The following is a 12,866-nucleotide window of genomic DNA, read 5'->3' as shown; positions in this document are numbered from 1 at the left end:
GTGGAGAGTCCCAGATATAAACCTAGTGGGAGTTTCCCCCCACAGAGGGACAAAAGGACCCCCTGATGATCCTCTAATCCCCTGAGCCAAGGTGTGAAACTGGGTGTGGGTCCCAATCAGCCAGGGTTTCGGGTGAGTTCATTGTGAAACCTGGCCCCACCTTATCATGCGAATTCCTGAGATCAGATGGCCCAGGATGTGAGTGGGCGTTAAGGCGTCTGGGAAGGGATCTCAAAACTGGATTATAGGTGGCAGACAGTTGGTGTCGTAAACCACCGCCTCTGTTCAAAGATGGTCGCTCACAGTGGACATAGATGGCTTCTTTCACTCCTCTTTCAAACCATCTGTCCTCTCTGTCCAAAATGTGAACATTGGCATCCTCGAAAGAGTGTCCTTTATCCTTTAGATGCAGATGGACTACTGAGTCTTGTCCTGTGGAGGTGGCTCTTCTGTGTTGTGCCATGCGCTTGTGAAGTGGCTGTTTGGTCTCTCCAATGTAGAGGTCTGGGCATTCCTCGCTGCACTGTACAGCAAACACCACATTGTTAAGTCTGTGTTTTGGCGTTTTGTCTTTCGGGTGAACCAGTTTTTGTCTGAGCGTGTTGCTGGGTCTGAAATACACTGGGATGTCATGCTTGGAGAAAACTCTCCTGAGTTTTTCTGATACACCGGCTACATAGGGGATGACAATGTTGTTGCGTCTGTCCTTCTTATCCTCCCTCGCTGGTGTCTGATCTTCTTTTCTGTGCCTCTTTGCTGACTTTAAGAACGCCCAGTTAGGATAGCCGCACATTTTGAGTGCTTCCTTTACATGTGTGTGTTCCTTCTTTTCCCCTTCAGGCTTAGAGGGAACATGTTCTGCCCGGTGGTGTAGGGTCCTGATTACTCCAAGTTTGTGTTCCAGAGGGTGATGGGAGTCAAAGAGGAGGTACTGGTCCGTGTGTGTGGGCTTCCTGTAAACTTCGATGTTGAGGTTGCCGTTCTCTTCAATGTGCACAGCGCAGTCCAGGAAAGGCAAACAGTTATCCTTTGTGTCTTCCCTGGTGAACTTGATGTTTTTATCCACAGAGTTAATGTGCGCAGTGAAGGATTCCACTTCTTGTGTCTTGATTTTGACCCAGGTGTCGTCCACATATCTGTACCAGTGGCTGGGTACTCTTCCTTTGAAAGAGCCAAGAGCCTTCCTTTCCACTTCCTCCACGTAAAGGTTGACTACAATAGGTGACACGGGGGAGCCCATGGCACAGCCATGTTTTTGTCTGTAAAAGCCTTCGTTGTACTTGAAATATGTAGTGGTGAGGCAGAGGTCTAACAGTGTGCAAATCTGATCGGGTGTGAAGTTGGTCCTGTCCTCCAAGGAGCTGTCTTCTTGTAGTCGTTTGCTGACAGTCTCCACGGCCTCCGTGGTGGGTATGCAAGTGAAGAGAGAGACTACATCAAAGGACACCATGGTTTCATCTGGATCCAGGGTAAGTTTCTGGACCTTGTCGGTGAAGTCGGTGGAGTTCTTGATGTGGTGTGGGGTGTTCCCCACGAGAGGAGCAAGGATGGTAGCAAGGTGTTTAGCAATGTTATAAGTGGCTGAGTTTATGCTACTGACTATGGGTCTGAGTGGGACCGCTTCCTTGTGGATTTTAGGAAGTCCGTAAATGCAGGGTATGGCATCCCCTGGGTAAACGGTGATATGTAAGGCGGTCAATAATTTTGTCCTTTTCAAAGTCTTGAAGGCAAGCTATAACTTTCTTTTTGTAGCTGCTTGTGGGGTCTCGCTTTAAGGCTTCGTAGGTATTGTTGTCACTGAGGAGAGTAGTGATCTTTGTATGGTAATTTGTAGTGTTTAGGACCACGGTGCATCTTCCCTTATCAGCTGGTAAAACAGTGATGTTGTGGTCTTTGCTCAGGGAAGCGACGGCCTTCTTTTCCTGTATTGTGAGGTTGGATGGAGGGACTTTGGCACTGGAGAGCGTGGCTGAGACTTTCATCCTGATTTGCTCTGCTTCTGTCTGTGATAATTTATTAATCCGTATGGCAGATTCTGTGGCTGTGATGAGGTCCACTATGGGCAAATGTTGTGGAGAAATGGCAAAATTGAGTCCTTTGGCTAATACTCTCTTTTCAGGTTCAGTGAGAATCCTGTCTGAAAAGTTCTTAACCCATTTCTCCTGATTCATATCTGGGACTCTCCACCATTTGACCTTAGAACTGAAGAAGCTTCTCGGATGAGAGGTGAAACGTCTTCAAGTAACTTAAAGAAGTCCAGACGCTTTTCTTTGCAAGCTCCTTTGATTTATATGAATAAACACCACTGGAGACATATGTCAGAAAAGAAAAGAAGAATTGTCCACTTAAAGGAAACATTGAAATATTACTCACAGATACACTGCAGGTCTGGATTCCTAAAATGATTTTCTCTGCATTCGTCACAGTGCCTTCCTCCAAACTCAGGATGGCATGGACAATGTCCAGTTACCTGAATATGTCACAGCACATTCATTCAAAGTTTAACCATCAGCATCTACTGCAGGTTATTATTTATAATTTTGTTTTTTATTTGAAATAAAAACAACCTTGAAATGGACACACAAACATACAAGGCTGTTTCTCTGAGGTGAGAGGAGTAGCAGAGTGACAGCTTCACACCCTAAATGATAAATGAAAACTGAACCCTGTGGTCACACGCCGACACTGGCTGTGGAGCTCTTGCCTTGTCACAGATGTTGGAGATAGATTTGATGAGGTCACAGCTGCAGGGCTGACATCCCGAGGCTATGTTCAGATTCCAGTATCTGTCCTCACATTCATCACAGAGTTTACCTATCACACCTGTCCTACAGGGACACTGTCCTGTCCTGGGATCACAGAAACAGGGTCTCCCCAGAGGACACCGAGTCTCCTGAGTCCCCCGTCGATCACAGGAGCATTCTGGAAAATACTTTTATTTTAGTGTTTGTCAGAACATTGTGAAATATAGAAAAGAAATACAGGGTATATAGATGGACCAATAAAGAAGAAAAATTATGCAAGAAGATTATTGATGATGGAAGCATTCATCCCTCTTTCAAAACTGCAGTTTAACTTTAAAATGGTTCCAGTAAGAATCAGGTTTTAAACAGGATCTTTAGATACTTTGCTACTAGCAGCCTGTCATAAAAACACATAACACGTTCCTTAGCATTTTCACAGCTTTAATTGAAAAAACAACACATTTTGACAGCATGAAATAGTACTTTTGCACCAGCAAGTTTATTCTCGCAGACCTGTTAGCTGAAAAGTTTGCACATTTTGGCATTGTGAGCAGCATGTCTTTGTAAAAAAAAAAACCAGAGGACAATGGAAAAGCGAAGGCCTAAAGAAGAAGTGTGAGGCCTAAAACGATATCTACAGCAGATAAACAGTACCTGATATCATGAAGTCATGTCCTTAAGAAAAAGGGGAAAAAATGCTTTGCCTATCGATCACACTTATCGGTTCTGCTTGCACTTGGACAATCAGCTAATTTCAGTTTGTGTGCAGGAGAAGGAAAATAGTGGCACAGCCTACAGCATGAATATGGATATTTTATGGTAAAGTGGATACTGCTCCAGGACAGAAACAGCTGCATTATACTGCTAACACAACTTCAGCTCTTTGCAAGCACCTTCACAGATGGCATGCTAATGCTAAGCTAGCCAAGAACCCAGAGTGATGCTAAAGCTGAGTAAATGCAGACCTCAGCCCAGCAGCCAGAGCCTGAACAACAAGTAAAAACCTGGTTCAAAAAGGCTGCAGCCTCTAGCTGTTCATGCTTCTACAGTAGAATCACCATGATGACTGCTTTGAAGTCTCTTTGTGCTGGTCTCCATCTTTCAATTCAATTCAATTTTATTTATATAGCGCCAATTCACAACAACAGTCGCCTCAAGGCGCTTTATATTGTAAGGTAGACCCTAAAATAATACAATAATCCCTGCAGCAAAAAGTCTAATGTGGCTGAAGCAATCTTATTATGACCAAGGAGAGAAAGCAGGTAGACTTTTGGCATGGAGAATTAAGAAAATGCAGAGTGAAGGAGCAATTAATAGTATAAAGACCTCTTCAGGGAATGTAACAGTAGATCCATTGGAAATTAATGACAGCTTTAGAGAATTGTATGAAAATTTGTATAAATCAGAATGTGCTTATGCCTCAGAAGAACAGGACGTATTCTTAGATCAAAATCAGTTCCAGACACTAACGGAAAACACAAAGCAGGAGTTAGACGGACGTCTAGCTATTGAAGAGATATCACAGGCTATCAAAAGCATTAACAGTGATAAGGCACCTGGGCCAGATGGCTTTCTGGTCGAATTTTGTAAAAATTTCCAAGAAAAATTAATATTTCCTCTTTTTACCCTGAAGAAGCGTAAATGAAACTCTCCCACCTACTCTGAGACAGGTAATGATTACTTTGCTACTGAAACCTGGTAAGCCCCTGCAGAGAGTTCATCATTTAGACTAATGGGGGTTGACACTAAAATACTTTGTAAAGTTTTAGCAAGACGATTAGACTCCTGTATCGCACATTTAGTTCATAATGATCAAAATGGCTTTGTACTAAAACATCAAGGGTTTCACAACATAAGACGGATTTTGATTATAATTCATGAGAAATTTGATACTAAAGATACAGCATTATTATCACTCGATGCTCGTCAGGCCTTTGACAGAATACAGGAGTCATATTTATTTAATGTTCTTCCAAAATATAGATTTGGAAACACTTTTCTCAAATGGGTTAAACCTTTGTATACAAATCCCAAAGCTAATGTTTTAACAGATAACAAGTTTCTAACCCTATCACATTGGAGCGTTCCACTCGCCAGGGGTGCCCATTATGTCCAATGCTATTTTTCTTAGCTGGCGATGACAGTTAGAATGAGAACTGACATATTTGGTTTCCAGTTAGGAGATCAAGAGCATAGATTGGCCTTTTATGCTGATGACCTGATAGATTTTTTTGACTAGGCTGTCCATTAGTATACCAAAATTAATGCAACTAATGGAGTTATTTCTGGCTATAATGATTCAAAATACTCCATCCTATTTCTGAACAAGGATGAAAGGCTAAATCCTATTATACAAACCCCGCTTATTAATGCAAAACGGATTTGTGTATCTTGGAGTTAAAATCACCCCAGACATTGACACCATTGTAGCAACAAACTATGACCCTTTGATTAGTGAAGTGGAGGAATTTCTAAATAAATGAATGACAATGGCCATATCAGCGATTGGCCATAGAAACATGATAAAAATGAACATATTACAAAAATGTTTATATCTGTTCCAGTCACTTCCTCTGCCTCTTCCAAAAGAATTCTTTGATAAGTTAAACAGTATATTTGATAGATTTATTTGGAATAACAAAAAACCTAAATTAAGACTTCACTTGTTGTACTGTCTGTATGGAAGAGGGGGTTACAAGTCTCTAATCTTAAACTGTAGTTTACTGTATACAGTGTCTTGTAAACTGCGTGTATGTATAAGATGTTCTGGCTTCGTGGAGGGCTTTCTTATAAAGCAACAAACTATTGCTCCAGGTTAAATGATGATCTTCTAAATTTGTGACACACCATTTCATCTCCAGCTTACAAGTTATCTTCTTTAGGCTACGTGTGTCAGGATTCCTGGCGTTCTCAGTTCATGTTCACTGTTTTTTCCACATGTTCCATTTTCTGTTTTATTATGTTCAGCTGTGTACTCACCTGTGTCCAATTATGGTTATCATTCAGTCGGTGTATTTAAGTTCCTCAGTTTTACCAGTTCACTGTCGTGTCATTGATGTTGATGTCGCTGTTAGGTTGTCATATGTTCAGTTCCATCAGTCAGTCAGCCTGTCAGCCATTTCCTGCTTCAGTTCTGTTCGTTCATATCGGTCTGCAATGAAAACCAGTCTTCACCTACCTGTGAGTCCAGCGTTTGGGTCCTCCTTTCTTCACCCACACTGCAACCACTGACAGAATGACACAACCCCGCGTTGTGGACCCAGTGGACTCTGAACTTTTCGAGCGGCAGGAGGCAGCGCTCGTTCACTGGACGGAGGAGCTTAGGGGAAAACAGCGGCTCTTCGCGGAGAGAGAGCACGTCTTTGCAGGGAATCGTCTGGCTCTGGGCAGGCCTCGGGGACGCCGTGTTCTTCCGCCTGCTGCCTCTCCTGCATTGGAGCATTCGCCGCGGAGAGTGGGCGTCACTGGCCAAGCTTCAGCTGCTCACTCCCTCACTACTCTGCTCCTCGCTTGCCCGTCGGTTGCTTCACTCACCAGACTCTCCACCTCGCCACGGCACAGCGGCTCCACCTCCCACCTCGGCTCAACGGAGGCTCCCAAGCCAGAGGCTCAGCTGTTTACCCTGCCCGCTTCCTCTTCCCGGAGAAAGCGGCGCAAACGGCACCATAAAATGGACTATTTTGAGGAACTCCCGGTGGTGAGTTCCAGTGACTGTTTTCCACACTCTTCATCCGATTCCTCACTTAAAACAAATAATAGACTTATCTCTGATTCATGGGGAGTTTCCCTCCTGGATGAGGATGTGGATTGGGAAGTTGTTTTCTGCTCTGCTCCCTCTGAGCTGGTATTTATTTAAGACAATAACTGCACTTCAACACCCCCAAAGACTGTTCAGTTAAAGACTGTGAATAGTGGTGGCAGAAGGGCCAGAATAATATTGGATAAATCTGTTGTCACGATTCCTGGGTACGCAAACCCTAGGTCTGCTCATTCTAAGACTGTTTTATCTAAGCCGGCTTCTTCACCTACCTGTCAGCCTGTTCCGGTTTCATCAGCCCAGGCCACTCTTAAAAATATTCATGCACCTAAACCTGTCAGTATCACTCACCCTGTCATTATTTCCAGTTCAGTCAGCCAACACCCACACCTGTGCCAGCTCCCAGGATGAGGGAAGCTGTGACCCAGTCCGCTCCTGCACCCGTTCATGTTCCTCGGGTGGGTGTGACTGGTGTCCAGCCACCTCCCGTGCCTGTCCCAGCGCCCAGGCTGAGGGCAGCTAGAACCCAGCCTGACCTCCCTAGAGGCTCAGAAGAGCTAGCCTCTCCACCTGTCGGTCTACCACTTCATCCACCTCCTGATCCAGCCTTTCACGCACTAGCACTATCCCAGGTCAGGCTAGCTGATCTGTTTCCGGCTCAAGCACCAGATTTACTAGCCCAGGTTTCCGCACCCGCTGGCCCTGCCTGCCTCCAGCCAGAGGCTCCCACGCTGTTGCCTGCAACTGCTCCTCCGCCGGCTCCCACGGTGTCGTCTGCAGCTGCTGCTCCGCTGCAGCCTCCTCATCCACATTGGATTTGGCATCAGCGGCCACCTTCCAGGCCGCTGACTGGACCTCGTCACCGGCGTGGCCGGCCTCCGGACCTGCTCAGCTGCCACCAATGCCTTCCGCGTGGCCGGCCTCCGGACCTGCTCAGCTGCCACCAATGCCTTCCGCATGGCCAGCCTCCGGACCTGCTCATTTGCCTCAGCTGCTGGCCACACAGCCGCCCAGCAGAACTGTTTTGGCTCAGCTGCTGGCCACGTGGCCGCCCACCAGAACTGTGCCTGTTTGGACTCTGTCTGTAGTCCCAGCCTGCTTCAAAATGGCCACCATCATTCTGTGCCCAAATCCTCCACCATCTCATCACTGAACAACTGGCAACCGGTAGCCCTGACCCACATCACTGAATTGAATTGAAATGTAAATCCTTCACCATAGGGAGAGGGCAACCAGTTATCTTTTGGGTGGAGTCAATGACCCCTTGGAGTGCTTTCCTCTGAGCTGCTGAACAGCTAGTGTACCAAATGCCTATGGCATTAGTTAGTATACTCTCAATGGTAGCGCTATAGAAGGACACCATCAGTTTCTGTGTGATATTGTACAGTCTGTTTTGGACCTTCTTCAGTAGCTCAGAGGTATTTATACTCCAGGACAAGTTCTCCTCCATGTGGACTCCCAAAAAACGAAAGTCCGCCACCGTCTCCACACAGTCTCCCTTTATAGTTAGGGGTGAAAACTCTGTCTTTTTCTTTCTAAAGTCAATTATACAGTAAGTTCTTTGGTTTTTGAAGTACTGAGAACAAGATTGTTGATTTTGCACCAAGACACCAGTTGCATCATCATCATGAGCAAATGTTTCGAGAGGCTATTCAGGGACTTCATCTGCTCTGCACTACCCAACTGACTGGACCCTCTACAATTCGGATACTGCCACAACAGGTCCACTGATGATGCCATAGCCCTCACACTACATACTGCTCTCTCACACCTGGAGAAGAGAGACACGTATGTGAGAATGCTGTTTGTAGATAACAGCTCAGCATTCAATACCATCGTTCCCTCGAAGCTGGACAGGAAATAGCTGGATCTAGGATTGAACAGCTCCCTCTGCTGCTGGATCCTTCACTTCCTGTCTGAGATGCCAAGTGGTCAGACTGGCAGCTTCACCTCATCCCCCATCATAATGAACTCGGGTGCTCCACAGGGGTGTGTACTGAGCCCTCTCCTGTACTCACTCTACATCTATGACTGCACGGCCACTAACAACTCCAACATCATTGTGAAGTTTGTGGACGACACTACAGTGGTGGGTCTTATCACCAAAGGTGATGAGACGGCCTACAGGGAGGAGGTCAGTGCCCTGACCCACTGGTGTCGAGACAACCATTTCACCCTCAACGTCGCAAAGACAAAGGAGTTGATAGTGGACTTCCAGAGGTGCAGAGAAGCACACACCCCCATCACCATCAACAGACCTACTGTAGCGAGAGTGAGCAGCTTCCGCTTCCAAGGTGTACACCTGGCAGAGGATCTCACATGGTCAGTACAAAACAGTGAAGAAGGTCCAGCAGCGCCTCTTCTTTCTCAGGAGACTGAAAAGATTTGGCATGAGCCCCCGCATCCTCAGGACCATCTACTGCTGTGCCATTGAGAGCATCCTCACCGGATGCATCACCACCTGGTACGGCAACAGCACCGCTTACAACTGCAAAGCTCTTCAGAGAGTGGTGCGGTGTATTGAAGGGATAATTGGAGGTGGTGGTGGAAGCGCTGCCTGAGGAAAGCGGGGAGGATCATCAAGGACTGCAGTCACCCCAGCCATAAACTGTTCAGACTACTTCCATCAGGAAGGAGGTTCTGCAGCATCCGGTCCCGAACCAGGAGACTGAGAGACAGCTTTTTCCATCAGGCCATCAGACTGCTGAACACTTCATAGACACCTCAGCTTCACTACTGGAACTTCAACATTATACACTCCATATTGTACATGTATGTCATTTCTTTTGCACAATATTCAACTGCTAACCTCCGTATATTGTATATTTTATTTTATTTTACATACATGTATAAACACACAAACACATATGTATATATACATATTTGGTATACAAATTCAGTAATGTGCATACGTTCTTATATTTGTACATATATTTATTCTTTTAATTCTCAGATTCCCGTTCTTATATTTAACTTTGTTTGTGTGTTATTGTATTTTGCACACCTCTGTTGCTTGTGAAGCTTGCACACAAGAATTTCACTCGCATGTGCTGTACCAGTACATGTGATGTGACAATAAAAGTGATTTGATTTTGATTTGATTAATTATTTTTTCTGAGCTGAGCACTAAATCAGATAAAAAGTCTGAGAAATCAGGTGGACGATAGATGATAACGAACAAGCCTGGCCTTTTTACAGCTGATGTGGACAAGGCTAAGCATCAGGTTTTCAAATGAATTAAAAGTCTGTCTGGGTCTTTGGTTGATTAATAGGCTGGTGTGAAAAATTGCTGCCACACCGCCCCCTCGGCCTGTGCTTCAAGGTTTCTGGTAGTTAGAATGACTCGGGGGTGTTGATTCATTTAAACTAACATAATCATCCTGCTGCAACCAGGTTTCTGTGAGGCAGAGTAAATCGATTTGTTGATCAATTATTAAGTCATGTACTAACAGAGACTTGGAGGAGAGAGACCTAATATTTAATAAATCACATTTCACTGTTTTACTCTTTGTTTCGGATGTGGATACTATATTGTTCCTTCTTTGTGATTTTTTATGTTGAAGTTGTTTTTTTGCTGGTTTTTAGTTTGTTTTTGTCTGTTTGGGAGCTGACACAGTCTCTATGGAGATGTTTTTTTTTTGGGGGGGGGGGTGTAGCAGGAGGAGGGAAGCTGCAGAGAGGCGTGTAAGACTGCAACTCTGCTTCCTGGTCCCAACTCTGGATAGTCATATTTTGGGGGGTTTAATAAATTTGTCCATATTTCTAGAAATGAGAGCTGCTCCATCCAAAGTGGGATGGATGCCGTCTCTCCTAACAAGACCAGGTTTCCTCCAGAAGGTTTGCCAATTATCTATGAAGCCCACATCGTTTTTTGGACACCACTCAGACAGCCAACAATTTAAGGAGAACATGCAGCTAAACATGTCACTCCTGGTCTGATTGGGGAGGGGACCAGAGAAACTTAGATCCAACATATTATTTTTCCAATAGTATATATTTTTTAATACTATTTGTATGTTTATAGTGGTGCAGAACTGGGCATTTATTTTCCCAAATGTCTGCACTGAGTAGGAGATTGTACATGTGTATAGAAAAAAAAAAGGATTCTACTCTATTCTATTAGGGTAGAGATCTGTTTTAGTGTGTGGGGCTGTGGCCTCAGGTTCATATTATTAAATGGTGATTATGAAACAGTGCATTTCAGATAATTTTACAGAGTAACATGAAAGTAACGTAACAAGTAGACCAACGAATGTCTTTCTTCTGGGTGTAATTAAGTAACATACTGCAATACTTTAAAGAAAATTGCTCTGTGTAATATGTGTAATAATTACTTTGTTGAGTAACGACACCAACACTGATCACAACAAAGAGGGAAGCACCTCCAACATGCACAAACATGTGACCCGCAGCATGCAGTGAATGTGCATGAGTGTAATTTCTTTGATATGCTGATTATTGATGGTGGTGACTCTCAAAGTGGAGCCAGTGAGAACTGATAAGGGAAGGAATTGAATTGATAAGTGATATCAATAATAGAACTGAAACTGCTAAATTCTTATCAATTCGAATCCCTAGTCAAGATTGAATTTAAAGTTTTCAATTCACTCAGCCTTACAGAACCAGCGCTCCTTTACACTGAAAGTTAAGGTAGCTCAGGCACCTGATCAAGACATGTTTAAGTTGCCTGGGTTGGGTATCCAGCTGGGTGAAGACTGTGGGTTCCACCAAAAAAGGGACACATTAGAGGACACAGGAATACTTGGTGCCCCGATGAGGTTTTGCATACATGTAAGCGGATGAAAGGATGATAGATGAAGTTTCTAGGTTTTGTTGTCACCTTTGCAGTCCTGGGTTAAGGCGTTGCCATGGTAGCCAGGTTTGCAGTGTTGGCAGTGCAGGCCAATTGTGTTGTGAAGGCAGTGTAGACACTCTCCTGTTGTGCTGTTACATGAGTTGGGATCATCAGGGTCGATGTTGTTGTTGCAGGGACACTCTTTACAGACTGCACCTGGCAATGTCAGATCACCATAGAAACCAGGGCTGCAGCTGTCACAGCTTACACCTAAAAGGGAAACGGAGAGTGATATATTTTATGTGTCTTTCCAAAAATCTGCTGATAAACACTGACTCTTAGCATCGCTGCTGTGTGTCTGTCTGGTTTCCTCTTTTATGTAAAGAAGGTAAAAGTAAGTAATGCAAACATACTAGCTCTTACCTGTGTGCCCCTCCTGGCACTTACAGATGAGCCTGAGGGACTGTGGGTCATGCTGACAGGAAGTGGCGAAGAATCGTCCACTGCTCAGAACATCTGGACACAAACATGGCTGACAGGCCTGTCTGGAGATTGGGTCACCATAGTAACCCTCAACACACCTGCATCAAAATAGGTTTATCATGATTACCTGAACAGGTACCGACCCTCAGCAGTAAGTACTGGCACACTTATTTCCTGAGTAAATCTAATTTAAATAAATTTACTCAGAGACGTAGCAAAGACATTTTCAGAGGGAAATTTTCAGCTGAAAAAACCCCAGCTGAGTTACAGTAAACAAAGGTTCCTTTTTTGAAATTGCATCTACTTGCAGATAAAAGCTGCATAGCTGAAAACTGAAAACCCAGCCCTTTGTCTAATTCTTTCTGTTCTTCATCATTATGGAGTATAGTATGTACTACATCTCTGACTTGAGGAGGGGGCCTAAGGGTACATCTGTCACCATCTTACAATGCTGTGATTGCAGCCATTCCCCAACTCTCTGTGAATGGTACTCATGGCCATTGATCATGACAATTTGCATATTAATGATTAAGGACCTGACCTCACAGTCCATTGTTTGTCAGTGACTAACCTTTCACAGCTGGGTCCAGTAGTGTGCTCCCTGCAGTTCAGACAGTCTCCGGTAAATCCATCACACACCTCTGATAGCCCATTACATTCACACGATCGACATGAAGGGAATCCCCAGAATCCCATCTGACAGCGTTTGCAGCGCTGACCCGTAATCTCTGAACGGCATGCACACTGACCGCTGACCTGATCGCACAGCTCTGACACAGAGCCATGGGGGTCACAATTACATTCTGCAAAAAGGTGAGAATTGATTGTGAATCAACTGTCAGACGCTCAGAGAGAAAACGAAAGGCAGTGTTTCCCCTCTGGTTTGGGTTTCTTACGTTTGCAGCCTTCAGGCCCAAAGCCAAACGTCATTGGGGCACAGGCATCGCAGCAACGACCAATTACATTGGCCTTACAGTCACAAAACCCACCCAGTTTACTGCAGGATGGTCCAGTAGAGCCAATAACATTACACCTACAAACTGACCACAGGTAAAACGCAGATATAAACATATGAAACACTCATCTT

The 12,866-nt window shown here is 44.6% G+C and overlaps 1 protein-coding gene across 5 annotated transcripts in view; it reads right to left on the bottom strand.

The window, feature by feature from the left end:
* lamb4 (laminin, beta 4) overlaps nt 1-12,866 on the bottom strand; it is a 117,020-nt gene that overhangs the window by 58,485 nt on the left and 45,669 nt on the right. For all 5 annotated transcript variants that reach the window (XR_005691996.1, XM_040004125.1, XM_040004127.1 and 2 more), the window contains 6 exons: nt 12,676-12,819; nt 12,351-12,582; nt 11,720-11,877; nt 11,342-11,566; nt 2,705-2,922; nt 2,374-2,470 (listed from right to left, as the gene is read on the bottom strand). Coding sequence is in view for 4 of the 5 variants with exons in the window: in XM_040004125.1 (XP_039860059.1) it covers nt 2,374-2,470; nt 2,705-2,922; nt 11,342-11,566; nt 11,720-11,877; nt 12,351-12,582; nt 12,676-12,819 (1,074 nt within the window). In the remaining variant the exon portion in view is untranslated. The remainder of the gene's footprint in view (nt 1-2,373; nt 2,471-2,704; nt 2,923-11,341; nt 11,567-11,719; nt 11,878-12,350; nt 12,583-12,675; nt 12,820-12,866) is intronic.

The sequence above is a fragment of the Simochromis diagramma genome, unplaced genomic scaffold (assembly GCF_900408965.1).
Source record: "Simochromis diagramma unplaced genomic scaffold, fSimDia1.1 OVJJ01000482.1, whole genome shotgun sequence".
Classification (NCBI taxonomy): domain Eukaryota; kingdom Metazoa; phylum Chordata; class Actinopteri; order Cichliformes; family Cichlidae; genus Simochromis; species Simochromis diagramma.
The sequence above is the reverse complement of the archived record's forward strand: the minus strand, read 5'-3'. Positions and strand labels throughout refer to the sequence as shown.